The 27,519-nt window shown below is 44.6% G+C and overlaps 2 protein-coding genes across 7 annotated transcripts in view; both read left to right on the top strand.

Moving 5' to 3' along the window:
* Window positions 1-8,547, top strand: part of cln8 (CLN8 transmembrane ER and ERGIC protein) — a 10,800-nt gene extending 2,253 nt beyond the window's left edge. For all 3 annotated transcript variants that reach the window (XM_007894019.2, XM_007894024.2, XM_007894023.1), the window contains exons 2-3: window positions 5,077-5,768; window positions 7,876-8,547. In XM_007894019.2, the coding sequence (XP_007892210.1) occupies window positions 5,226-5,768; window positions 7,876-8,190 (858 nt within the window). In that variant the 5' untranslated portion in view covers window positions 5,077-5,225 and the 3' untranslated portion in view covers window positions 8,191-8,547. The remainder of the gene's footprint in view (window positions 1-5,076; window positions 5,769-7,875) is intronic.
* A 17,217-nt stretch (window positions 8,548-25,764) lies between these two features.
* arhgef10 (Rho guanine nucleotide exchange factor (GEF) 10) overlaps window positions 25,765-27,519 on the top strand; it is a 144,544-nt gene continuing 142,789 nt past the window's right edge. For all 4 annotated transcript variants that reach the window (XM_042333058.1, XM_042333059.1, XM_042333060.1 and 1 more), the window contains exon 1: window positions 25,765-25,969. The gene's annotated coding sequence lies outside the window, so the exon portion shown is untranslated. The remainder of the gene's footprint in view (window positions 25,970-27,519) is intronic.

The following is a 27,519-nucleotide window of genomic DNA, read 5'->3' as shown; positions in this document are numbered from 1 at the left end:
ACATAACCTCCTGACTTTTGAATTTTATGCCCCTATTTATAAAACCTAGTATCCCATATGCTTTTTTAACAGCTTTATCTACCTGTCGTGCAACCTTCAGAGATGTGCTTATGTGGACCCCCAGGTCTCTCTCTTCATTTGCCCCCTTTAAGATTGTACCATTTAGATTAAACTGCCTCTCCTCATTTTTCCTACCAAAATGCAACACTTCGCATTTCTCCACATTAAATCTCATCTGCCACGTTTCTGCCCATTTTACCAATCTGTCTAAGTCCTCTTGGAGTCTGGTGCTATCTTCCTCACCATTAACTACTTTTCCTAGCTTAGTATCGCCTACAAATTTGGAAATTGTGCTCCCTATATCCAGGTCCAGATCATTAATATAAATCAAAAAGAGCAGTGGTCCCAACACCGACCCCTGACGGACACCACGACACACCTCCCTCCAGTCAGAAAAGCAACCATTTACTACCACTCTCTGCTTTCTGTATCTTAGCCAGTTCTGGATCCATGTTGCCACAGTCCCTTTAATACCATGGGCTTCTATTTTGTTTATAAGTCTCTTATGTGGCACTTCGTTAAATGCCTTTAGAAAATCTAGATAAACTACGTCTACTGCACTACCTTCATCCACCCTCTCAGTCACTTCATCAAAAAATTCTATTAGGTTTGTCAGACGCGATCTGCCTTTAACAAATCTGTGTTGACTGTCCTTTATTAAACCATATTTTTCTAAGTGAGAATTTATATTGTCCCGGATTATAGACTCCAGAAGTTTCTCTACTACTGATGTTAGGCTGATTGGCCTGTAGTTCTCAGGTTTATCCTTCTGTCCCTTTTTGTACAGGGGAGTCACATTTGCAACCTTCCAGTGTCCAAAGAGGATTGAAAGATTGTGGCCAGAGCCTCCGCTGTTTCCACCCTTGCTTCCCTCAGTAACCTAGGATGCATCCCGTCCGGACCAAGTGACTTATCTATGTTGAGCACGACAGACTTTTTAGTACTTCCTTTCTGTTGATTTTTATCATATCCAATTTCTGTTCACTCCTGTGACATTGGCATTGGTTGCATCATCTTCTTTTGTGAAGACAGTTGCAAAGTACTTATTTAGTGCATCAGCCATACCCTCTGCTTCAATAAGAAAATTTCCACTCGGGTATCTAATTGGACCCACCCTACCTTTGACTAACCTTTTACTCTTGATATGCTTATAAAATAACTTAGGGTTCCCTTTTATGTTTCCTGCTAATCTTTTCTAATACAATTTCTTCGCCTTTCTTATTTCCCTTTTCACTTCTCTGTACTTATATTCTATTTGATTATCCTGTGTGTTTGGAGCTGACATTTGTCATAAGCCTCCTTTTTCTGTTTTATTTTAATCCCAATTTTCTTAGTCATCCAGGGAGGTTTGACTGTCCTACCTTTCTCCTTTGTGGGAATATATTTGCCCTGTCCCCGAACTATCTCCTCCTTGAAGGCTTTGCATTGTTCTCCTCCACTATCGATTCACTTGCCCCCCTCTCATTCCAAACCATCTCCTACTCATGTAAGTCACCATGGTATACCAGCCACCTCTGCTCCCTTAAAGCACAGGTGCATGCCGCTGAACGCACCTGGCTTAAATCGAACTTAACAATCCATCAGCAGATCTGGCTGGACCTTATCAAATCCTACCGCTCCACCCTCCTCCGCTAAATCGTCGTTCTATTCCAAGACAATCTTGGAGGCCAAGGACAACCCCAGGCTCCTCTTCTCCATCACCAACCGGCACCTCCACCCACCCTCTCATGCCTCGCCCATCCTCATCTCCAATGCCAACTGCGACGTGATGCTGGACTTCCTCGAATCCCTCCCTCCACACCTTCGAACCTGGGCACCTCCTTGCCCCTCTACTCACAGACATGATAAGTCTCTCTCTGCCCACAGGTACTGTTCTTGCCCCATTAAAAACAGCTGTCATCACTCCTATCCTTTTAAAAAAAAAAACCCCCTTGGATCCATCACTACTCAAACTACCGCCCCATCTCCAACCTCCCTTTGCTCTCTAAGGTCCTGGAACGAATTGTTGCTTCCTTGCTTCGCTCCTTCCTCTCCCACCACTTCTGCTTTCCATGGCACCCACAGCACAGAAACAGCCCTGGTCAAAGTGACAAATGACATTCTGTCATTGACTGGTTCAAATCATACCTCACACACCGCTTCCACTTTATCTCCACAAACGGTTTCTCCTCTAGCCCCCGCACCATCTGGTGCGGCGTTCCTCGGGGCTCTGTCCTTGGTCCCCTCCTCTTCAATACCTGTATGCTCCCACTTGGCGATATCATCCGCAGACATGGGGTCAACTTCCACATGAACGCGGATGTCACCCAACTGTATCTCTGCCTCCACCCTGGATTCCAGGACCACTGCTGTCCTGACAGAATATCTACCAGACATCAAGTCCTGCATGAGAGCTTCAGTTGAACGTCGACAAGACCGAGGCTCTCCTGATTGGCTCCTGTCAGCGCCTCCACACTTCAGGCGCTGACAGCATCACCATCCAAGGATGCACACTCCACCTTACTAAGCGAGTCCGGAACCTCGGCGTCGTGTTTGACCCTCATTCAAAGCCTTCCGTGGTCTTGCTCCCCACTGCCTCTGCGACATCCCAATCCCCTACCATCCTGCCCGCTCCCTACATTCAGCAGGCTCCGGCCTGCTTCATGTTCCCCACCTCGCCTGTCCCTCTGTTGGCGGCCAGGACTTCTGCTACTCTGCCCCCACCCTCTGGAAGACCCTGCTTTTGATCATCCTGCTTTCCACCCCTGTCCTCCACCCTCCCCAATCCCGACCCCTAGCTCGGGTCTGAATCTCTGACCGTCCAGTACCTTGGGGCATCCTCCCGACATGAAAGGCGCTATCCAAATGTAATTTTGTTGTTGTTGTTACCTTGTATGAAGAGTGCTATAATTCCCTTTTTAAAAAATTATAATTTGGTCGTTCAATCCACGACAGTGGGACACTGTTGTATGCTATTGGCTGCCGCATTTCACCCACAAAATATACAGTCAATTCACTTTACTGTATATTCTGTGAAGCACTTTGAGATGTCTTGAAGATGTGATAAGGCGCTATATCAAATGTAAGGATTATTATTATATTAATACAAGTTGTTGTTAATCTACATACTCTTGTGTATGGTGCTGGGTTTCCTCTTGTGTCAGATACTCAGCAGACCCCTAAAAATTCACCCACAAGGTCTTTAGAATTTCAGAAAAAATGCAGTTCTTTAAGAATCCCAAAGTAAATTATTATTAAATCTATTTGAATCAAATTTATCGCATACATGGCCAAGACACACCATTTGGACCAAGTGGCCTTCTCCGTGGCTGTGTCATTCTGTGTAATAATCATTCGGCTAAATAGCTCTGAATTAAATGGTGAACTTAGAATAGAAATTGAATTTCAAATTAAATGTAGTGAGAATGAAACTGCATGGACATTTTGCACAGGAAGTCACATAAGCTGAAGTTGCAGGAAGCCAAAGATGTTGAAGGCAAGTTGGTAGCTGCTATGATCAGCACTATATTTGTGCAGTATATGGATTGAAAATGGAACTTTTGATGTTACTATTAATACATAGCTACAGGCTAACTCTGGACTGCTTTGCTGTTAATATGTGATTTTTGTTTCTTTACTCTGATTTTCTTTGGATCCACACTATTATTTAAATGTTCCTACGTCATATAGATATACTGTAGTAATACAGAGAACATTGTTTTGGTTGAAACTAGTGAGTTTGGAGCTAATGTTAATGGAACATTTTTGTTTTATAAAGAAATGCTAAATACAAAAACTTTCTTGTAGCTGAATCACTACTATGTTCCTAGAACAGGAGGTGATTCAGTTTTATAGGTTCTAAAATACCAATAGGATTATCAGTAACACTAAGGAAAATGTATGCATGTTGATGATGTACAAGTGGCCCTTTATTACTGACTTGTGACAGGAAATGTACCGTCAGCACAAAAATCAGTTGGTCCATTTATAATTATAATACAGCATGTGGTTCGCGGCAAAGTTGCAAATCCACGTGATTTTCCTTGTGGGAATTGTCGGAATCGAACCAGCCCTCAGTATTACAGGGCGTTGCTGATGACAGCACAGCCAGCCTGGCTCATCAGCAGTCACTGGGGGTAGGGAGCCATCCCATTCAGTTCTTGTTAACCCTGCAAGCCGAGGGCCTAACGGGTGGTTCTAGCTGGACAAGCAGCGGGAAAGCTTGTCGGACAGCGATATCAATGGTAAGCTATGTAGTTTTAGCCGGTTCGACTCCAGCAGGACCCCGACCCACACTCTGGAGTCCCCAAGCCTTGGCTTTTGCAAACCTGCACATAATACTTTCCGGAATTAGGAGACCGGGATATGTCCCTCCATAGAGAGAGTGTGCATTTCAGTCCAACAATTTATCACAGAAATTTCCATGTGTGGGTGGATACATGGAATTCTCAGTTTGGCTTGGATACTCTTAAGCATGGCGATGGGTTTCCACATGGGTCAGACTTTATCTTGTTTGGCTGTCCAAACAAGATAAAATATAACAAAAATAGTGATGGTAGTGTTTAGAGGAGGCAATAATTGTACTCAATCTCCATTTTTGATTAATTTCTGCTAGCTACTAATGGGGGAAAAAAATAAATGAGAAAAGGATTGCGTGTGCTCGCCTTTCTCCTCTGCTTCTTGCTCCTCTCTTCCCTCCCTGACCAGTGCTTATTGTCTTCCTCTTCAACCGTGTTTAGGGTCACCCATACTTCCCAGCTGAGCATCAGGCTCCACCACTGTTAAGAGCTCCGAGACACTGCGTAAAGAACACTTTATAAATGCAAGTAGTTGTTGTCTGTGTATTAAGACTGGCCTCAATTTCACAATATTTTGGGGACTCCTGGCTGGTGAAATCATAACTTTTCATAAGTTATGACCTTTAGAACAAGATGGGGGGGAAAACATGAAATATAACTTTAGGGATTATATACAAAAACAAAACTGACCGACTCATTTGCCCTTTATTTGCTAATTGTATTCCTTATTTTCTTTCAGGTGACCTGTAACTGGATGGAGTTAGACTTGGAAAGATTTTGATTGAGGAAATTTTGTGCGTGGATACAAATTTAGCTTTGTTTTCTCGACAATAAAAACAAACTCAAATTGTGAAATTTGATCTGAACAGGATTCCTTCAACTGCCAAAATGAATTCTGCTCACAGCATTGTTGCTTCAGAAAGCCTGTTTGACCTGAACTATTTTTCATGGGATATCCGCTGCATTACATTGGCTGCTGGCTTTCTTTTCTATTTGGGAGTTTTTATTTTTTCACACTTGCTGTCATTTGCACTGTCTACTACCTACTGTGCTTTAGCAGCAAAGCAAAAGACTTTCTGGAACCTGGCTGCCACTCGTGCTGTGTTTGGTGTCCAAAGTATAGTTGTAGGTCTTTGGGCTCTTCTTGTCGATCCAGTCTTGCACACTGATAAAATACTAGGTCAGCAGAACTGGAGTTGGTTCAATATATTAATAGCAGTTGGCTTCTTCCTATTTGAAAATACAGTCTTTTATGGGTCCAATATAATTTTCAGAACATTTGACGTTGCCCTGGCTGTCCATCACTTTTTTGCTTTTGTTGGATTTGCTTGTGCTATCATATGGGACAGAATGGGCCACTATTTGCCTATGGTTACTCTACTGTTGGAGATGAGTACTCCATTCACTTGCATTTCTTGGATGCTTTTAAAGGTGAGTAAATCCTATTTTAGTATTATAAAAATTCTCTGGATCATAAAACAAAAAGGAATCAAAGCATTAGCACAGTCGAATAATGTACAATCATGAACTCAGCAGAATCATGTTTCTTGCGATGGCTATAATTGAATGTTTGCACTTTGATGGCACAGAGTGCGAAAGCAATTGTGGAATCATTAATTTGGCTTCAATTAAATCATCTGTATTCCACACATTCACCTCTTTTGCGAATCACAAGAGTATTCATCCTACACGACCATTGTGCTTCTTTTCATTACAATAAGAGACCAGTTATTCCTTATAGCTTATTAGGGTCACCAAAAGAAACTGTGGTTCTGTTACTGTTAAAATGAATACACATATTTCTATGTTATACTATGTTTTTAGGATTGATACTATTATTGTTCTAAGTATGCAGTTTACTATCTATCCTTAATCAAATGTGCAGCAACGTAAAATGTATCAGTTATGAGATAATTGTCACTTAAGTTGAAGATCTTTCAGATTTAAAAGTATAATACTGAAGTGACTATCGCTGGAACAAAATCTACTCATTTTGTATAAGAAGCCTAAGTAAATAATTGTTTATAATAGTATTCATACATTTCAAGGTGCCGTGTGTGAATGTTTATTCTGAAAGCTAAAAGATGTTTGAGCATTGATTATACAGAACTGGAATTAGTATTGAACCAACATTGTCCGTCTAATTAAGGTGCTCTTTTATAATTAACCACAATGCAGGAATTTAATTTGTTTTCTTAATTTAGTTATCATAAGACATTGGGTAAATGAGTTGTCTTCCCTAGAACTGAAGCGGTTGAGGAGGAATCTGATTGAGGTGCTTCAGATATGAAAGGAATTGTCGAGCCAAATAAAAATCTGGTTGACTCTTCTCTCTAATCGAGAGTAACATAGTTTTTAACACAGTTAAGAAATATTAAATTTCTTAATGGACAACATCTCATAATTAGAGCTAAGACAGTTAGAATTTAATTACTTTAGAGCGATGGTGGCCAGCCTGCAGGCTGGAAGTGGCCCACAGGGCCATCAAGAGCAGCTCCCCGAATATTCACACAAGTTTAGATAATTCCATGTTTGATCGGTAGTGTGTTTTCAGGTTTTTCTTGATTGAATATGTCTTGATTTATGGCAATTAAAAAATGTATTTTGTTTGAAGACCATAAAAGTCACCCATTTTTCACCCATTTTATTGAATGACAGCAGTTCTCCCACTTCTCTGCCTTTTCCCCATTTCCCTTAATACTCTTCTCAAGCATTTTTATGTCTTGGCTCAATCGGTAGCGCTCTATGCTCTGAGTCAGAAGGTTGTGGGTTGAAGCCCTGCATTAGAACTCAGTGCTGGGGGGTTGCTGTATTGTTGGAGGTGCTGTCCTTTGGATGAGGCATTAAACCTCATCCTGTTTACCAGTTCAGATGGACATTAAAGATCCCATGGTACTATTCAAACAGAAAGGGGAGATTATCCTGAGGTCATGGCCAGCAATCCCCCAACTAAAATTGGTCACTCACGTCATGGCTATCTGTGGAACATTGCTGTGACACATAATTACATCAATTTACAATAAATTTTGTGAAGCGCTTTGGGATGTTCTCCCCACTTGAAAGGCACAATACTAAATATAAGAATATTATTGTTATCATTCATTATTACTGATTATATAATATTCATAATATAAACATGGGCTCCGGCCTCCTGTTTGTCCCTTGTCCCCCCCCACTCCACCATTGGTGGCCGTATCTTCGATCACTACGCCCCAAAACTCTGGAACTCTCCCTCAATCCCTCCGCTTTGCCCCCTCCCTCCCCATTTTCAAATCCCACCTATAGACCTTCCTTTTTGATTGTGCTTACAGTCACTTCTACCGTCCCTCGCCCCCTTGCTCAGTGTCAGATTCCGCCACTGTCAAACGTTCTGGGACGCTACCTCGCATGAAGGGCGCTTTATAAATGCAAGTTGTTGTGGTATTATGTATTTGTGAAATCACATCCCCAAGTGAATCTAGAGTGTAGATTGAATGAGGGAAAAAATGTCTGGACTTGCACATTGTGTACCTAAGTACCTTTTATGTTTTTTCCCTAGAGTGGCTTTTCACATACCTTGTTCTGGAAAGTTAACCAGTGGTTCACGATCCACATGTTTCACTGCCGTATGATCCTCACCTATTACATGTGGTGGCTGTGGTGGCAACATTTGGAAATATTTCGTTCCCAGGTACCAGTGATACCGCACCTTGTGTTCTTTTCTGGGCTTTTCCTCCTGACTTTCATAATTAATCCCTTTTGGACTCACAAAAAAACAATGCAGCTGCTTAATCCGGTTGACTGGAACTTTGACGAGAAAGCAAATGGGAGGATGAATGAGAAAGAAACCAAAGCTGCGAAGAAGAAAACATAATGCAACTGCCCAAAGGTTTAAACTTATTTTTCCTTTTATAAATGTGCAGTAAGTCAGTTGCTTTGTTCACAGGATTTTGAGGTGATGTTAAAATAACACTGGTGGTTTGTTACCCTTGAATCTGTTCACACCCTGCTGTCTGTGGATTCCTTTGTAGAACTGAGAAGCTAAGGCCACCTATTCTACTTTGTGTTAGTAGAAATATTGTTACTTAAAATATGAAGTATTGAATGATGGCAAGTGATATTTCATTGGTTGCTAAATTTGCGCTTTAACATTTGTCTTATAAGCGAAGGTAAATGTTTTTGGTGTTGAAAAAAATATAATAATAATGTGGGTACTCAATCAACGACTGTTTGTGGGACACTGCTGTGCGCAATTGGCTTCCGCGTTTCGCCCACAAAATATACATTCAGTTCACTTTACAGTATATTCTGTGAAGTGCTTTGAGAAGTCTAGAAGACCTTGAAAAACGCTATATCAAATGCAAGCAATATAATTGTTTGAAGTATTGAAACAATAATTGATAAAGGTGAGAATAGCTGGTTCAAACAGGTTGCATAGTGTGACTTCTATGGGAAAAACTAGCCTTTGCTGATGTTCACACTCAACAAGAGCCCTCATCCCTCCTCTTCCCCTCCCCCCTCCTCTTCCCCTCCCCTACACCCCTGTATTCCTCGTCCCTCATGAATGCATCAAGTTTTTGCTTAAATGTGTTGATGATCTTTGAATCAACTACAGCTTTGGGACGTCCTCCCGTCATGAAAGGCACTATACAAATGTAATTTTGTTGTTGTTGTAGCTTCTGACAGCGATTGAAACATTCTCACCACATCTCTGTGCAAAGAAGTTCCTCCTAAACTTCCTATTAGATCTATTGGCTATCTTATATTTATGTCCTCTAGTTATGGACTTGTCAGTAAGTGGGAACAGCTTATCAACATCCACCCCAACAAATCCTTAAACAATCTAGATCACCTCTATCATGTTCCCTCCCAGTCTTCTCAACCCTAGAAAGAAAAGCTCCAATCTATCTATAACCTTTTTTGTTAGCTGCACTTTCTCTAATACTATAATATCTTTCCTTGTAATGTGGCAATCAAACCTGTGCACAGTATTGTGAATGTTGCCTAAACAAAGTTTTGTATAGATTTAGCATCACTTCCTGGACGAGAGACAACTTTCTTCAGCTCAACGTGCGTAAAACTGAGGCCCTCCTGATTGGCTCGCGTCAGCGCCTCCGCACCTCAGGCACTGACAGCATCAGCATCCAAGGCTGCACTCTCCACCTCTCAAAGTCAGTCAGGAAACTCGGGGTTCTCTTCGACCCTGAGCTGTCCTTTCTCCCTCATATCCGCGCCACAACTGGCACCGCCTTCCATCACCTCCGGAATGTTGCCAGACTACGGCACTACCTCACCCCTCACGCTGCTGAAACTCTGGTCCACGCCTTTATCACCTCAAGGCTGGACTATGGGAACTCTCTCCTCGCCGGCCTTCCCGGCACCTCCCTCCACACTGCAGGTCATTCAGAACTCTGCAGCTCGTGTACTGTCCCGCACCAGGCTTCGGGAACACATCACTCCCACCCTCGCTCGCCTCCACTGGCTCCCCATCCCCCAGAGGATTGAATTCAAGATCCTCACCTACAAGGCCATTCACAGCCTTGCTCCCTCCTACCTCTCTGATCTACTATCCCCCTACCTACCTGCCCGTACCCTCCATTCCTCTGGCTCCGGTCTGCTCCACATCCCCTGCCCCAACTGCCCTACCATCGGTGGCCGGGCCTTCAGCCTCTCAGCCCCGAGACTCTGGAACTCTATCCCCCAGTGCCTTCGCCACCTCCTCCCTTTCCTCCTTCAAGGCCGGTCTCAAGACCTTTCTCTTTGACCGTGCCTTCAGCTCCCCTCTCGTCTCTCTACCCCCATCTCGCTCCCTCCCTTCCCTCCCCTCACCCTGACCATTTCCCCCCTGCTCGGGTCCTGACCCAACTGTACAGCGCCTTGAGACGTCCTCCCGACGTGAAAGGCGCTCAATAAATGGAATCTTGTTGTTGTTGTTGTTGTTGTCATGACTTCCCATCATTCCCATTTTATGCTTGAGTGCCCCTTCCAGGTCCCTAGTACGCACTGTCAGCCTACCAACCTCTTCTAACTGCTTTTTCTCAGCCTTGCATTGCATCAGATCAGCGAGGTGCTGGCTCCCAATGTTGCTATTAATCTTCATCCTATTACACTCACTTTCTAAGACGCGCTCATTCGTCCGCTGAGTTTTCCGTTCCAGTTCCCATTCCGCCTTCTTCTCCCTGTCGGCAATTAAAAGTTTCCTTCCTATCTCCCACTCTACTCTCTCCTTTTCTCTTTCGGCAGTTAGGGTAGCCAGCGCCGCTGCCCCCTCTTTACACTCACCACTCAACTTCTTGACTGATTCCCTGTTGGACAGTCCCTGCTCGACTATCTTCAACATGCATTATTCTATCCTTTTGCCCCAATTTAAGTTTCGCACCCTCCGTCTCTATTTGCCCTATTAACTTTTCGATTTCGGTCACTCCTTGCCTTAGCACCACTGTAGCACACTCCCAAGCCTTTCCTTTACAAGTCTCTTCTAATTTCTTTTGAAAATTACACGCCCACTTAGGTTTATCACCACTCTCCATATTAGACTATCTGGTTTCAACGTAACTAGCTATTCCGGTTATCAACCCCAAGCAACTGACTACTCGGGGCAGTCTCACACAACAACTGTCCCGCAACAATTGTACGCCCAACACAATCACAACACAATAAAAAAAAGTACCCGACAAACAAGGTACACGATAAACAGCCACCACCTCCTTCAGGAGTGGATTGACAAAAAAACAAACAAAAAAAAAACACCCTAGTAGCAGCCGGGGGTGGCTCAAAAAACCACACCCTATTAGCAGACGGTGATGGCTAATAAAAAATACACTCTACACCCGTTCCTCCGACCGGGCACAAATAACCCCAATCACTCGCATATAACAAACTGCTGAAAATCCTGTCAAGATCCTGCTGACTACGCCAATTTGTTAGGGTATAGGACTCGTTTGCAACCGAGCCTGCACCCAGAAAATAATTTCGATCTTGTGAAACCAAAATGGCGGATTTTAACAGTTTATTAAGCATACGAATAATGTTGGTTATACAGAATTAATGCAATATAAAATAACAGAGCAATACTACCTGTCCTTCTGCAATCTGCCCTGGACAGATCTCTAAAGACCACCCCTTTTCCCAAGCTTATATATCTTTTTCTTTGGTCTGCCTTATTTGGGCTTGTTTCTCACTATTCTAGTACTTAATCGGAACACTTTCTTATCTAAAAGTACAGACAGAGGAGGCCAATCAGGGCATACAACTCCTCCTGGTTTAAACCAGCTTGTCTGGCATTTGGCTCCCTTGGAGTTAACCTCTGGTAACTTTCTGCCGACCACTACCGTTTGTGTTACTTGTAAGAAATATACACATTCTAACATCTCCCACGTCCCTTTCCCCCACCATCACTAAGATGAAGCCCACCACCTGCTGCCTCGACCCCCTCCCCACCTACGTCTGGTCACCCAACTCTCCCTCCTCTGCCTACTGCTGTCTTGACACAATCAACCAGGCTCTTTCCTCAGGCTCTGTCCCACTCCCCCTCAAAACCGCTGTTATCAGTTCTTTCCTCATAATACCTACCCTCAATCCCTCCAACCTCAAATTTCAGAGCCATTTCAAACCTGCCCTTCCTGGCCAAAGCTTTGGAACGCGTGGTTGCAAATCAACTTCACTCACACCTCTCTCTACTCAAACCCCTTCTTTCCATTTTTTGCCCACAGTAGAGAGACAGCGCTCTTCAAGGTAACAAATTACGTCCTCTCTTCCTCCTCAATCTCTTCGACCTCTGCCACATTCGACACAGTCGATCATGCCATCCTCCTCCACCGCCTCTCTTCCCTCATCCATTTTAGTAGCACCGCACTCGCATGGTTCGAGTCCTACTTGACTAACCGCCAACAATACTTCTCGTCAAACGTTTTTTCCTCCCGCCCCCACCCGGTCAACTTGGGGTACCCCAAGGCTCCATCCTTGGCCTCCCCTTCCTCATCTACATGCTATCTCTCGGTGATGTCATCTGCAAACAAGGGGTCAACTTCCACATGTATGCGGATGTCACACAAATTTACTTCTCCTCCAGCTGTGACTCCCACTGATCCACTGATGTCCTGTCAGCTTGTTATATTATTCCTTTTTATTGATATAATTACCATATGTTATCCCAATATGATCTAACTTTCTCTGGAGCATCCTTCTTGTTTTCGGGCCATCCACTTTGTAACATGCCCTTGATGGCAGCACTTAATACGTCTCTACTTGTGGTTTCTTTTATGTCTTTTTCTCGTTTTGTTGCTTTTGCGATCTCCCAGACATTATACTCCCATTTCCTTTTCTAGTCTTTTATCTTCTTCATTGCCTTTTTAACTCACTGCTCTGCTCAGTGTATCTACTACATACTGGGTTTCTCCCGGTTTATTCGTAAATTCTAGTTCATATTTCTGCAGCCGTGTAAGCATTCTTAGTAATGTTGGAGGAGTTTTCTTCAGCTCTTCTTTAAAAGTGGCTTGTGATCATTCCCTACTGTTATCTTTTACAAAATTCATGAAAGCTGGATTCTAGATCTTTATAATGAGGCTACAATAGTTTTCTGTGTTTAAATTGTAAAAAGAAAGTGTCATTTTGCATAATTTTCATTTTTGGTTTGCATAATTTATATTTTTTCTGTGCATAATTCCCTGGGGTGTATTCCACAGTATTAATATTGAGATGGACAATGTATTTTAATTCTTAACTGAACAAGATCTGAGTTTTATTTTAATAATGAATTAGGAGAGTTACTAAACTGTCCATTGGCCCAGCAACCTCTAATCAAAGCAATATTCTTCTGAACCAGTTGCCTATAAAGTATTTTGTGTTCTTACAATTTTTACTTTAAATATACTTCATATTTAAATGAACCGTATTTGCCTGCTTTCCAGGTTGAGAAAAATGTAGATCTTGTAGTACTAGTGTTTTTCCACAATGCTTCGGGCAAGGTAATAGTGCTTTATTTTGTGTGTAATTTTAAACATCTATTTATTTAACTGCTTTATATTTTATGCTTTTTTATATAAAAAATAAACTATTTCAAGTAAACTAGGAACAGAATGTGTGTGTTTTTTTTGGTTATGACTGAGAAATGAGATATCCAAAATGTACTTGTGGATATGTTCTTGATGTTTTACATGAAGTGCATTTCAACCTTTGAATGACAGCAGGGCTCAGTAGGCTGACCAGGGCTCAGCTCATGAATTGTAATGCTGGAAATCACCAATATTAATCAAGCTACTTAAACTGGAGCAAACTAACCTTCAGCTATTAAAATAAACATTTATATTTAAAATTTTGTTGCAATAATTTAAATCACCCCCATCCTAGCTCAGCTTCACTGCCTCCCCATCCCCCAGGGAATCAAGTTTAATATCCTTGTCCTCACCATTAAGGCCCACTATGGTCTTACTCTGCCCTACCTCTAACCTCCGAAAACCTTACCAACCTGTTCTCTCCCTCCACTCGGTGAGTACTGGCCTGCATGTCCCCCATCCTGCACGCTCCTGCATTCGAGGTCAGGTCTTTAGCCTTACTGCACCCACCCTCTGAAACTCCATCCCGACACCATCGCATTCCCCCCTGCTTTGCTTCCCTCAAACCCATCTCAAGACCTTCCTGTAGAAAGGACCTCTACCTTCATGGAGTCCTGTAGCTTAGTGGTTAGAGCACTTGCCTCGCAAGCGAGAGGACCTGGGTTCGATTCCCGGGCAGGGCGAAAAGTTGGGCAAGTTTCCTTACTCCACACGTCTCTGTTTACCTAACAGAAAGTAGAAACCCGGTTGTTAGTCGATTGGCGGATCGCTTTTCTGGGGATAATAATGTCTTAAAAAAAAAAAAAAATTTGGTCGCACAATCCACGACTTTGTGGTACACTGCTGTGCGCAATTGCCCACAAAATACGTGTTTCGCCCACAAAATACAGTCAATTCACTTGACAGTAAATTGTGAAGTGCTTTGAGGCGTCTCGAAGATGTGATAAAGCGCTATATCAAATGCAAGGATTATTATTATTCCTCTTTGTCCACGCCTTTGGTCATCTTCCCACCACCACTCCCCTTGCCCACCACCACTCTTGACTCCAGCCTGCAGCTTGTGTGTATACCCTTGTCTACCCAGCACCTTTGGATTGCCCCCCCTGTCATGAAAGGTGCTGTATAAATGCAATTGTTATCCCATATTATTTTTTTTACTATTCATTACCTTTTCTAATCTTTCACAGATGAGACATTAAATCCTTGTCCTGTCATCCATTTAGATAAATATTATTATTTTCTCCTAGTTTCTCTTAGCATCCTGGCCAACAGTGTTCTGGATAACTTGGTCATTCACTCATGGCGTTTTGTGTCGTCTTGCTGTGTACAAAGTGGCTGTTGCGTAAACGACACAAGAAGCACTTGAAGGTAATAACCTAAGACATGCTTTGAGACATTTTGATGTGAAATTGTGCAATAAAAAAGCGTAGTCCCACAAGGCAGTGTCCAAATAAAAATTGGTGTCCACCACAACACCCAGGTACTGATAAGAATCAATAGTTGGAACTGATGCTACTTGTATCTTTCCAATCAATACCATAATACAACCCTTGAGGGCACCCAGCAATGTTTCCCACTGAGTGACCCAGTGTTCAAGATGCTGAATGTAGCACACGAGCTGAATGTAGCCAACAACATGACGTTATCTGCAAACAAGTGTCACAATTTTCAGGAATGACTGGAAACGTATACCATTCAATATCAATCATTGATCAATCCTTCGTATTAGATGGGTGACAGTGGACAGCCTTGGCCCCCTTTCAAGAGGGAGTCAGCTGTCAGCCCTTACCCAGATCTCTGAAACTGAATAAACTTTCTGAATAAAATAATGTCAGATACTTTGCCCCTTCCATTTAGTGTGGCATAATCACAGGGTCATAAGAGAGGAGGCAGTATTTGACTTATAAACGAAAGAAAAATCTAGGGAAGCGTTCATGTTAAAGTTCCCCTCTCAGGGTTTCTCATAAACTGACAGTAATAATAATATACAGAATATACTGTAAAGTGAATTGACTGTATTACAGCAATGTCCCACAAACATTTGGAGGGATTATTATTAGGCATGTGGAGTAAGGAAACTTGCCCAAGGTTTAGTCCTGCCTGGAATATACTGAGTATATATTACACAATAACATTTGTTTTCTTGAAAGCTAGCAGTGACAAATCTGCTGCCCTCCTCAGTGCCTCCATTGATGTCACATTACATGAAGGGCGACGTGAATTGAATGTGCTTCATTCATACTGAGATAGGCTGGATGCTGATCGTATGGTGACTAAAGACCTCCACCGGTTATGCATGGTGCATTAACTCATCGCTAATGTGCTTTTCAATGTTCTTTGCCTCTCAGAGCAGTATTAAGTGATGGTCTCCCCTAAAATGAATGAAGCGAGGTCAATATGTACATGGCGATCTTCTCAACAATTACAAGAATAATAATCCTTGCATTTTATATACCGCTTTATTACGTCATCAAGACGTCTCAAAGCCCGTCACAAAATATACAGTGAATTGACTATTTTGTAGGCGAAATGTGGCAGCCAATTGCGCACAGCAGTGTCCCTCAATACCAGACGTTACTGGAGCAACTGGGAAAAAACAAGATCTGACATTAGTGAGGCTCCATAAGGCAGTGATATCGGTCGTGTTTTGTAATCCATACATTGGAGACAATGGGGTGAAAAATGTGCCATTTCATAACTGGAATTTAAGTCAACAATTATCAACTGGTTTCATGTCTCAACATCTTCCCTTCTTCAACACTTTGCGCAATAGTTTGCTTCAAAACCCCTCAGAATTATTGGCCATGATTTTGGACTTACTTAGCAAAAGCAGAACAAAAATATTTTTTCTCAATCCCAGAGTCAACATTTCCGTACTGCTTCACAGGATACTGGATGAAGGAACACATTTTTAGCTGCACTATTAAAGGATTAGGTAAAATAGTATTGGGATTAAAAGATCGGTTAAAAATCTTGTGGGTCAGACCTGATGAGCTGAATGGCATCCTTCTGTTCCCTTTTAATTATGTTCTTACTATTACTATTCCTATGTTCTTATATGAACATGTACATTTCTGATCTATTAAAGCATCAACGATCGCTTTGTGCTGAACTGAAGCTCGGTGACTTTGTATCCACCAGATGGCGTTCACAGTTCAGATGAACAAATATGTCTGAACTTGAAAATTTCTCGAATTATTAGCATGTTCACATGAACAAATAGAAAACTATCATTAAGTATAAGTTGGTGCTTTTGATACACAAGTTTCAGGTACAAATTTCCATTTGAGAATAATCCTCGCATCCTTCCATTTAATTCCAACTATGGGGGACGAGGATTTTGTGAGAAATTATAAAACACATAAAAATGCTTTTAAGAGTGAAAGGTGCTATACTGTACACATTTAAATTTGTGATGTGTTGTATGTACAGGAAGTGCTTCAGGACTATATTCCACAGTTGTGTACAAGTCTGAGAATTACCTTCCTTTTCTGGAGTTGCAAACCAGTGTGCATCAGCGAAACATACAACTCACCAAATGCATTGGTGATGTCAATGGTGTTTCTGTTGGGCAGTTAAAACTTTCATCGTTCTTGTCTTATCCCCACATCACGTGTCAAAGCACTTCACAGGATACACTATAAAGTGTAGGGACTGTGAGTGTGTTTTGTAGACAAAACAGTCTCCTGCAGGTTCTGCTAAAGATCATACACATGTGACCTTTGCTTTTGCTTTTTATGGTCTTCAGAAACCTATTAAATTATTACCTCGAAAGCACCAGGTGGCTTTGATCCAGGCTTTATTAGCCCCAATTAAACATCATAGGTGGAACTGAGACAGCAGTCTGCAAACATGAGAGCAGACAAACTACATCGAATTTCTTTGTAAATTTTTTGCCATGTTTTTAGCCGCAGAAAAGATAATTATGAGCAAAGATTTAACCTGGGTCTTTCTTTGTGTAGCATTTTTGAGCATCCAGAATTTGTCAAATTCTTAAATACAGCCCCAACTGCAAAAAACCAACTTCAATATTGAGACTGAATTCAACAATTTTCCAAATTCTGGCTGTTCTGAAACCTACATAAAGAGAATAAATTTAGAACAAGGTGGAATTTCTTCCCATTAGTGCCTCCAAATGTAGACATACAAGCAGGATGTGAAAGAACATCAGCTTTGCATTTTACTGAATAATGTTATAAAGGATTTTTAAAATATATTTATTGATGTCTTCCTGATGTGAAAGGCGCTATACTGTACAAATGTAAATTTGTGTTGTATGTATGGGAAGTGCATCTCATGAAACAGGACTATATTCCAAAGTTGTGTACAAGTCTGAGAATTGTCTTCCTTTCCAGGAGCTGCTAACCAGTGTGCAACAGCAAAACATACATCTTATCTCCTGATGTGAAAGGCGGTATACAAATGTAATTTGTTGTTGTTATTACCAAATGCATTGGTCAACCCAATGCTGTTACTGCTGGGCAGTTAAAACTTTCATCCTTGTCTTATCCCCATTTTTGACTTCTATTGCAGCATTAAATAATATTATGAATTATAAAACGTCAATAGGAATCAAATCATCATTCCTTTCAATTGCTTTAGGATTACCAACAGCAATGTCAACAATAATAAATCACATTTGTAATAATAAATTAACATCGGGAGGATGTCCCAAGGCGCTGGACAGTCAGAGAGCTGTGCATTGTGTTCAGGCGGGAGGGAGGGTAGAGGTAGGAGGGTTAAAATACTGCTAGTATACTTGATCTTAGCCCCCAAAAAAGAGAAGCGATTAAGATTTCACATTTCTTTTCTGTGTGTGTGTATGTTTGTGAAGCCAGCTTCAGGTATAGTAATGGTTTACTGAGTGCCAGCAATTCTACATGATATTTGATACCTGTAATTGTGCTTCAGGCAACAAGGAAAACAGTTCAACCCTCAGCCACAGGAACAAAAACAAATGACTCTCAACTTCGACTGTGCAAATTGCCATGACACAGAAAGCCTTGGGGAGATTACACTGAAGGTACCAAAGCACAAATCACAAGTGTTGCAGAACCTCCTGTATACTCCCATAACGTTGATTCAGGCTCTGACAGCATCAGCATCCAAGGCTGCACTCTCCACCTCTCAAAGCCAGTCAGGAACCTCGGTGTTCTCTTCGACCCTGAGCTGTCCTTTCTTCCTCATATCCGCGCCACAACTGGCACCGCCTTCCATCACCTCCGGAATGTCGCCAGACTACGGCACTACCTCACCCCTCACGCTGCTGAAACTCTGGTCCACGCCTTTATCACCTCAAGGCTGGACTATGGGAACTCTCTCCTCGCCGGCCTTCCCGGCACCTCCCTCCACAAGCTGCAGGTCATTCAGAACTCTGCAGCTCGTGTACTGTCCCGCACCAGGCTTCGGGACCACATCACTCCCACCCTCGCTCGCCTCCACTGGCTCCCCATCCCTCACCTACAAGGCCATTCACGGCCTTGCTCCCTCCTACCTCTCTGATCTACTATCCCCTACCTACCTGCCCGTACCCTCCGTTCCTCTGGCTCCGGTCTGCTCCACAGCCCCCGCCCCAACCGCCCTACCATCGGTACTGGGCCTTCAGCCTCTCAGCCACTAGGCTCTGGAACTCCATCCCCCAGTGCCTTCGCCGCCTCCTCCCTTTCCTCCTTCAAGGCCGGTCTCAAGACCTTTCTCTTTGACTGTGCCTTCAGCTCCCCTCTCGACTCTCTACCCCTTCCTCGCTCCCTCCCTTCCCTCACCCTGACCATTTCCCCCTGCTCGGGTCCTGACCTAACTGTACAGCACCTTGGGACGTCCTCCTGACGTGAAAGGCGCTCTATAAATGGAATCTTGTTGTTGTTGATGATTCAACGAACCTGAACTGTTGTATTACACTCTAGCCCCATGCTATAGAGAACTGTTTGCCGGGAGTTCAGCCAAGAGATGTGTGTGAAGCTTTATTCCCCAGTATAATGCGTGAGCATTTAGGATTGATACAGAACATTTATATGCAGCTGCAGCTTGTTTTTCACATTAATAAGGACCTCCCACTCAAGCCCCAGATCCTCTGGAGGAGCAAAAGCAGGGTCACCTTGGAGCTGAACTGGCTCCAAGGTGACATGTTTGGCAATGGAATGTTGGAATTGGACCAGACCTCTGTGGTGGTCACGGTAGTCCATTTCCTAAGCCTGGCAGGTCTGCAGTATTGCAGGGCACTGCTAATGACAGCACAGCTACCCTGGTTCATCGCCTGGACCTGGAAGCGCAGACCAGTCACTGGGATCTGGGGAGTCATCCCACTCCTGTTACCCCTGCAAGCCAAAGCCCTAATGGGTAGGATGATCCTAGCTGGACAATGATAATAATATATTTAAAAAATTGGTCACTTCAATCCACGACTGTTTGTGTCACTGCTGTGCGCAATTGGTTGCCGCGTTTCACCCCCAATTATACAGTGAATTCACTTTACAGTATATTCTATAAATTATAATATAATATATAATATAATAATAATCCTTGCATTTGATATAGCGCTTTTCATGTCTTTGAGACATCTCAAAACGTTTCACAGAATATACTGTAAAGTGAATTGACTGTATATTTGTGGGTGAAACGTGGCAGCCAATTGCGCAAGCAGCGGGAAAGCTTGCCCCACAGTGCTATCAATGGCAAGCTATGCGGTTTTAGCTGGTTGGACTCCAGCAGTACCCCAACTCACACTCTGGGGTCCCCAAACCTTGGCTCTTGCCATCCTGCTCCAATACCGTCTCACACCGCAGGCTGCCGAAATCCTCATACACGCCTTCATTACATCGAGGCTCGACTATGCAACTCACTGCTTTTCGGCCTTCCCAACTCTTCCCTCCACAGGCTGCAGATCATCCAGAACTCTGCAGCCCATGTCCTCTCCTGCACTAGGCTCCGCGACCCTATCACCCCTATCCTCGCCCAACTCTACTTCATACAGAGGATACAGTTCAAGATCCTGCTTCTCGCCTTCAAAGGCTTCCACAGTCTTGCTCCCCCCTACCTCTCCGAGCTCCTAACCCCCTACCATCCTGTTCGCTCCCTCCGCTCAGCGGGCTCTGGCCTGCTTCACATCCCTCGCCTTGCTCGCCCCACTATTGGCGGGCGGGTCTTCCGCCACTCCGCCCCCACCCTCTGGAACTCCATCCCATAGTCCCTCTGTTTTGCCACCTTCAAGACCCACCTCAAGACCTTCCTCTTCCACTGTGCTTTCGATCTCCCTGCTTCCCCCCCCTGCCCTCCACCCTCCCCCACCCCGACCCTCAGCTCGGATCCGTAACTCTGTCTTTCCAGCACCTTGGGACGTCCTCCCGACATGAAAGGCGCTATGCAAATGTAATTTTGTTGTAATACTTTCTCGAATTAGGTGAGCAGGATGCGCCGGGGGGGAGAGAGTGTGCATTCCACTCCAACAATCTATCTCTGGGATTTCCATGCGGAAGCGGATGCAAGGAAATCTCAGCTTGGTTTGGATACTCTTAAGCATGGTGATGGTTTCCGCATGTGTCAGACACCTGGCTGCACCCCCCCCCCGACCACCAACAAAAAAGGACAGAATTCCTATAGCTGGTCTTGTGTAAGTGCTTTCAAAAAAAGAATTGGAAAAGATAAAAATAGTACAGAGAAGTAAGCGCTAGATACCAGCCGAGGAAAGGAAAACTGTGCAAGCTACATGTGTTTCATTCTTAATATTTATTTAAATGTGTCCTCATTGCAGTTTCAGGTTAATTTAACATTTAAAATTTTGCAATAGTTTTATAAACCACTTACATTTATCTGGTGGCTTTCAAATAGAATAATGTTTTGGAGCAATTTATAGGGATGGGAGAGGACACCAGGCTGAGATGGCTGCAGGTTTGAAGAGGTGAGACTTAAACACTGGTAGAGAGGAAGGTGAGAGCGAGTGGCAGAGGGAAGCATCTCCAGAGGGTTGGGGTGAGGGGAACCAAAGGCTTAGCATCCAATGGCGGAGCCGAAAGAGCAGGGGATGTGCAGCAAACTGAGTTACCTGAACAGACCCAGATATTAGGGTTATTATTTATATATTATATATATTTGAAATGTACTTGAAAAGGAAAAAATTACAAGGATATGGGGAAAGAGCGGGGCAGTGGGACTGATTGGATAGCTCTTCCAAAGAGCCAGCACAGGCACGATGGGCGAAATGGCCTCCTTCTGTGCTGTAATACTCTATGATTCTGTGATATATATAAGTAATAAAATAAGTACATATATATGTACATATTTTCAGCATTACTGCTCATTCACAAATTTAAAGGGTGGTTTTGTCCATTAACCCTAGTAACTAACAATCAAACGTCATCATCTATACTATGTCGGGGCCATGAACTCATCATCTTAACACATAATTTTCCCACAGTTATACTCATTAAACTCGCTTTTGGGACATGGAGCATAATTTCAATTTTATAAAAAAAGAGAACATCTGCTTTCTATTTACAGAACCAAATCTCTATAAATTTGTAAAACTAACACGAACCAGAACTGAATTGGAGAAGTGTCTGCAACAGTTGCAAAATATTTTTTTTTACATCCTCAGCAGATTTTAGAATGAAACGAAGGAAAAAAGGCTCCAGTGAATGATAAATGCAGTGCACTTACACAATTTTGAACAGAGCAGATGCTCAAAATTCCAACTAATCTCAGACCATTTTGTCCTAGAATTTAAGATTATAATAATCCATGCATTTCGTTTACCACCTTATGTCGAAATGTTTCATAACGCTTTTGTTTTTTTTCTGTAAAGTGTAGTGACAGTGTATTTGGGGGAGAGGTTAGCAGCCAATTTAAGCACAGCAATGCCCCACTAGCAGGAGGCGAATGACCAATCTGTCTGAGGATTATCTGTAGAAAACTCACTTCTCTTTTTGAACAGTGTTTTAATGCTGAGATGCATTACCCACTGGGAAGCTCGCAGGGAGTTCCTTGAACCTAATCCATCCATTGAGGGCTCAAACCCACGCTTGTCAGATGTCGAAAGACCAACTAGTGACTTTCTTCCTTAGGGGAGAGGGAAAGGAAGGTAAGCGGGGTCTCCTTGGAGCTGAACTGGCTCCAAGGTGACATGCCTGGCAATGGAATGGTTTAATCGAGTCAGCCCTCTGTGGTGGTCTCAGTATTCAGATTCCTAAGCCTGGCGGGTCCGCTGTACTCCAGGGCACTGCTGTTGTTCAAAGCCCTCCACAGCCTTGCTCCTTCCTACCGTTTCGTCAAAATATACGGTCAATTCACTTTACAGCATATTCTGTGAAGCACTTTGAGACGTCTGGAAGACGTGAAAAGGTGCCATATCAAATGCAAGGATTATTATTATTATTACCTCTGCGACCTGCTAACCCCATAGCGACCTGTCTGCTCCCTTTGCTCAGCAAGCTCCGCGTCCCTGGCATGGCCCGCCCCACCATCAGCGGTTGGGTCTTCAGCCCTCTCCCTCCACCCTTCGGAACTCCATCCTACATTCCCTTCGCCTCGCTCCCGCCCTTGCCTCCTTCAAGTCACATCTTAAGACCCTCCCTTTCGACTGCACTTTGGTCACCTTCCTACATTGCCTGCCCTCCACCCTCCCTGATCCCAAGCTGCTCAGGTCCAAATCCCTGACTGTCCAGCGCCTTGGGATGTTCTCTCGACATGAAAGACGCTTTACAAATGTAATTTGTTATTGTTAATGACAGCACAGCCAGCCTGACTAATCAGCAGGACCTGGAAGGGCAGACCAGTCACTGGGGCAGGGAGTCATCCTGTTAACCTTGCAAGCCAAAGCCCTAACTGGTGGAGTGATACTAGCTGGACAAGCAGCAGGAAAGCTGGCCAGACAACGATATCAATGGTAAGCTATGCATTTTTAGCTGGTTAGACTCCAGCAGTTACCCCAGCGCACACGCTAGAGTTCCCAAGCCTTGGCTCTTGCCAACCTGCGACAAACATTTGGCAAATTCTTATATACAGCCTTAATTTTAAAGCTGGATTCCTATTTAACATTTAAGATGTTTGTTTTCTAAGAAGTGTGGAGGACTGCGTTATGAATGAATTGGACAATTCGTCAAATTCTGCGGGCTCTGAAATCCAATTTAAAAGAACAATAATAATTCTGCAGCAACCTCCTCACCTTGTAGAAGTCTCAAAGCACTTCACAACATTTCCTGCAAATGGTGTGACGGTGTGAATTTTGTGGGAAACAGCAATGTCCCACAGAGAGCCATGGAGCGAGTGACCAATTTTATTTTAGAGGACAGTTGGCCAGAGCGATACAAAATAGTGCAAATCTAGACACGGGTGAAATTTCTCCCTGTTGTTGGCTGAGGCTGAGCAAAACTTCAGACCTTTATGTCAAGTTTGACAATATCTGCTCTTGTGCTGAGTTTGTAGATTGATCCAATGTGAAAAGAAAACTGCCAGTGGTTGCAAGAGAGCAGAGAGTGTGTGTATGTGGGAAACTGATGATGTGTTCTCTCCTTCCCACAGGACAATGTGTGTGTGTGAGAGAGAGAGAGAAAGAGTGGAGGAGAGCAAGACAGAGGGAGAGAGAGAAAATGGGAGAGAGAGAGATGGAAAGAGAGTTAGGGAGATGGGGGTGGGGTGGGATGGGGGAGAAAGAAAGAGTGGTGGAGAGAGAGAGAGAAAAGAGACAGAGTGAAGGAGAGAGAGGAAGAGTGGGGGGAGAAAGAGTGGAGAAGAGAAAGAGAAATTGGGGGGAGAAAAAGAGGAAGAGTGGGAGAAAGTGGGGGTCAGAAAGAGTGGGAGAGTGAAAGAGAGAGAGAGTGAAGGAGGGAGAGTGGGGTGGGGGGAAGAAAGAGTGGAGAAGAGAAAGAGAGAGAGAAAGGGAGGAGAGAGAAAGAGTGGAGGAGAGAAATAGAGAGATGGGGGAGAAAGAGGAGAAAGTGGGGGAGAGAAAGAGTGGAGAAGAGAAAGAGAGAGATGGGGGGTGGGGGGAGAAGAGAGGAGAGAGAAAGTGGGGGAGAGAAAGAGAGAAAGTGGAGAAGAGAAAGAGAAATGGGGGAGAAAAAGGAGAACGTGGAGGAAAGAGTGGGAGAGAGAGATGGGGGGAGAGAAGAGGAGAGAGAAAGTGGGGGAGAGAAAGAGAGAAAAAGTGGAGAAGAGAAATAGAGAGGTGGGGGAGAGAGTGGGGGAGAGAAAGAGTGGAGGAGAGAAAGAGAGAGATGGGGGTTGGGGGAGAGAAGAGAAAGTGGGGGAGAGAAATAGAGAGATGGGGGAGAAAGTAGGGGAGAGAAAGAGTGGGAGAGAGAGAGATGGGGGAAGAGAAGAGAGGAGAGAAAAAGTGGGGGAGAGAAAGAGAGAGAAAGTGGGGGAGAGAAAGAGTGGGAGAGAGAGAGATGGGGGAAGAGAAGAGAGGAGAGAAAAAGTGGGGGAGAGAAAGAGAGAGAAAGTGGGGGAGAGAAAGAGAGAAAGTGGGGGAGAGAAAGAGAGAAAGTGGGGGAGAGAGAGAGGAGGTTCGCAAGAACTGCTGCAACTGCCCCCCCACCAGCTGTGTCTGTCCCCCCCCCCACGCACCCTCTCTCTGAGGAAAATAATACTCCACATAAATGCATAAATGTGTTATTGTACATAAAACACAGAAACTCAACCCAAAGCGGCACTGGAGACCAGTGGGCGGGCGGGAGAGTGACGGACACTGCGGCTGAGCCAATGGGAGCCCGGGATGAGGGGCGACCCTCCAATCAGGGCTGAGCGGAGGCGGGACCTCGGGGGCAGAGGGGCAGCTGGAGTCAGTCACTGCTGCACTGTGTCTGAGAGCACAACACAGAGAGGGAGAGAGAGAGGGGGACAGAGAGAGGGAGAGAGAGAAGGGGACAGAGAGAGGGAGAGAGGGAGAGAGAGAGGGGGACAGAGAGAGGGAGAGAGAGAAGGGGACAGAGAGAGGGAGAGAGGGAGAGAGAGAAGGGGACAGAGAGAGGGAGAGAGGGAGAGAGAGAGGGGGACAGAGAGAGGGAGAGAAGGGGACAGAGGGAGGGAGAGAGAGAAGGGGACAGAGAGAGGGACAGAGAGAAGGGGACAGAGAGAGGGAGAGAGAGAGAGAAGGGGACAGAGAGAGGGAGAGAACAGAGAGAGGGAGAGAAGGGGACAGAGAGAGGGAGAGAACAGAGAGAGGGAGAGAAGGGGACAGAGGGAGGGAGAGAACAGAGAGAGGGAGAGAAGGGGACAGAGGGAGGGAGGGAGAGAAGGGAACAGAGAGAGGGAGAGAAGGGAACAGAGAGAGGGAGAGAGAAGGGGACAGAGAGAGGGAGAGAAGGGGACAGAGAGAGAAGGAAAGAGAGAGGGAGAGAGAGAGATAGAATAGAGAGAGAGAGAGCAGAGAGACAGAAGAGAGCAGAGAGAGAGAAATAAAGAGAGAGAGAGAGAAGGGAACACAGAGAGAGAGAGAGAGAAGAGGAGAGTTTGCACTGTGTGAAGCAGTAGTTCAGTGACTGACACTATCACCATTTTCCCGCTGACGATCCCGGGATCAGCGTTGGGGGGAAACCCGGGAGTGGGAAGGACTGAGATTCCCTCCGCAAACAGCCCATCCCCTCCCCCTCAGCCCCGGAGGCTCGGGTAAGGAGCACAGGGGGGGGGGGGGGGAGAGGGGGGGAGGGAGGGATGGAAGGGGTGGAGAGAAGGATGGAGGGAGGGATGGAGGGGGTGGAGAGAAGGATGGAGGGGGGGAAAGAGAAGGATGGAGGGGGGGGAAGAGAAGGATGGAGGGAGGGATGGAGGGGGGAGAGAAGGATGGAGGGAGGGATGGAGGGTGGAGAGAAGGATGGAGGGAGGGATGGAGGGGGGAGAGAAGGATGGAGGGAGGGATGGAGGGAGTGAGAGAGGATGGAGGGAGGGATGGAGGGGAGGAGGGGGAGGGATGGAGGGGAGAGAGGATGGAGGGAGGGATGGAGGGGAGAGAAGGATGGAGGGAGGGGGGAGGGAGGAGCGGGGAGGGAGGGATGGAGGGGGGAGAGAGAAGGATGGAGGGAGGGAGGGATGGGGGGGAAGAGAAGGATGGAGGAGGGGAGGGGGGGGGATGGAGGGAGGGATGGAGGGGGGTCTTTGCTTTGCTGTGCAGTGACTGTGTGTATCTATGTGCTGTCACTCACTGCAGAGTGTGAGGTCCACAGTGATCACCGCTGTGCTCTGTACCTGTGGAGGTTGGCATCAGCCCAGAGGCTGTGCTGTGCTGTGCAGTGCTGTGCAGTGCAGAGGTTTAGCCTCACTGATGGGGGTGGGTTGGAGCTGTTGTGGGGCTCTGTGGGGCTTTGCCCCCTCCTTGTGCTCTCTTCCTCCCTGTGTCAGTCTGGCTCAGTTGGTAACACTCTTGAAGGGTTCAAGCCCCAGCGTTGGGACTCTCCAGTGCGGCACTGGGGGGGGAGAGCCTCCTCTGCGTTGTCGAGAGAATGTGGTCCTCCTGATGAGGTGTGAGACCCCATTTGCCTGAACAGCACACGCACCTGTTCGAAAAGAGAAGGGGGTTTCTCCAACTGTCCTGTCCAGCAAAACCCACACCCCTCCCCGGTCGGTCATCAGTTCCTGGCTGTTTGGGGCACTGTTGCTGTGCGCAAATTAGCTGCTGAGTTTGCCTACGAAATACAGTCACTACACCTTTATAGTAAATCCTTCTTTTGCTTTGAAGTGTCCTCTCGCTGTGAAAGGCCGTACTGTAAATCAGATGCCAGGATTATTATTAATTAATTTAATGTGGATTCAGAAAAGACTGTTTGTATCTGAAACACGTTGCGCTCTTTAACATTTATCATTGAAATATACTTCTTTACTTAAACAAAGGATCGCATTTATTCGTAAGCCCAAATTCTACAAATTCATTAAACTTAACCCGGGCAGTTTAAAAGCACTTGGGCCTCATCAACAAGTTTTCTAGGTGGAGCAGGATAGCCCAGATTATTTGTACGTTCCAAACATACTTTTGTTTCCAAATATTTCTGAGGATGCATTTTTGCTCTGTGATGCAAAAGAAATAAACAGTAAAACACAATCGACAGCTTTGTATAACTTCAAAATATTTATTGGAATATTTATTGCCCCCGGAAATAGTTACTCTGAGCATGGTAGACCTGGAGTGGTGTTGTGTATTGCTATAATAATAATAATTCTTGCAT

This window comes from Callorhinchus milii, unplaced genomic scaffold (assembly GCF_018977255.1).
Source record: "Callorhinchus milii isolate IMCB2004 unplaced genomic scaffold, IMCB_Cmil_1.0 Scaffold3, whole genome shotgun sequence".
NCBI classification, from domain to species: domain Eukaryota; kingdom Metazoa; phylum Chordata; class Chondrichthyes; order Chimaeriformes; family Callorhinchidae; genus Callorhinchus; species Callorhinchus milii.
The sequence above is the reverse complement of the archived record's forward strand: the minus strand, read 5'-3'. Positions and strand labels throughout refer to the sequence as shown.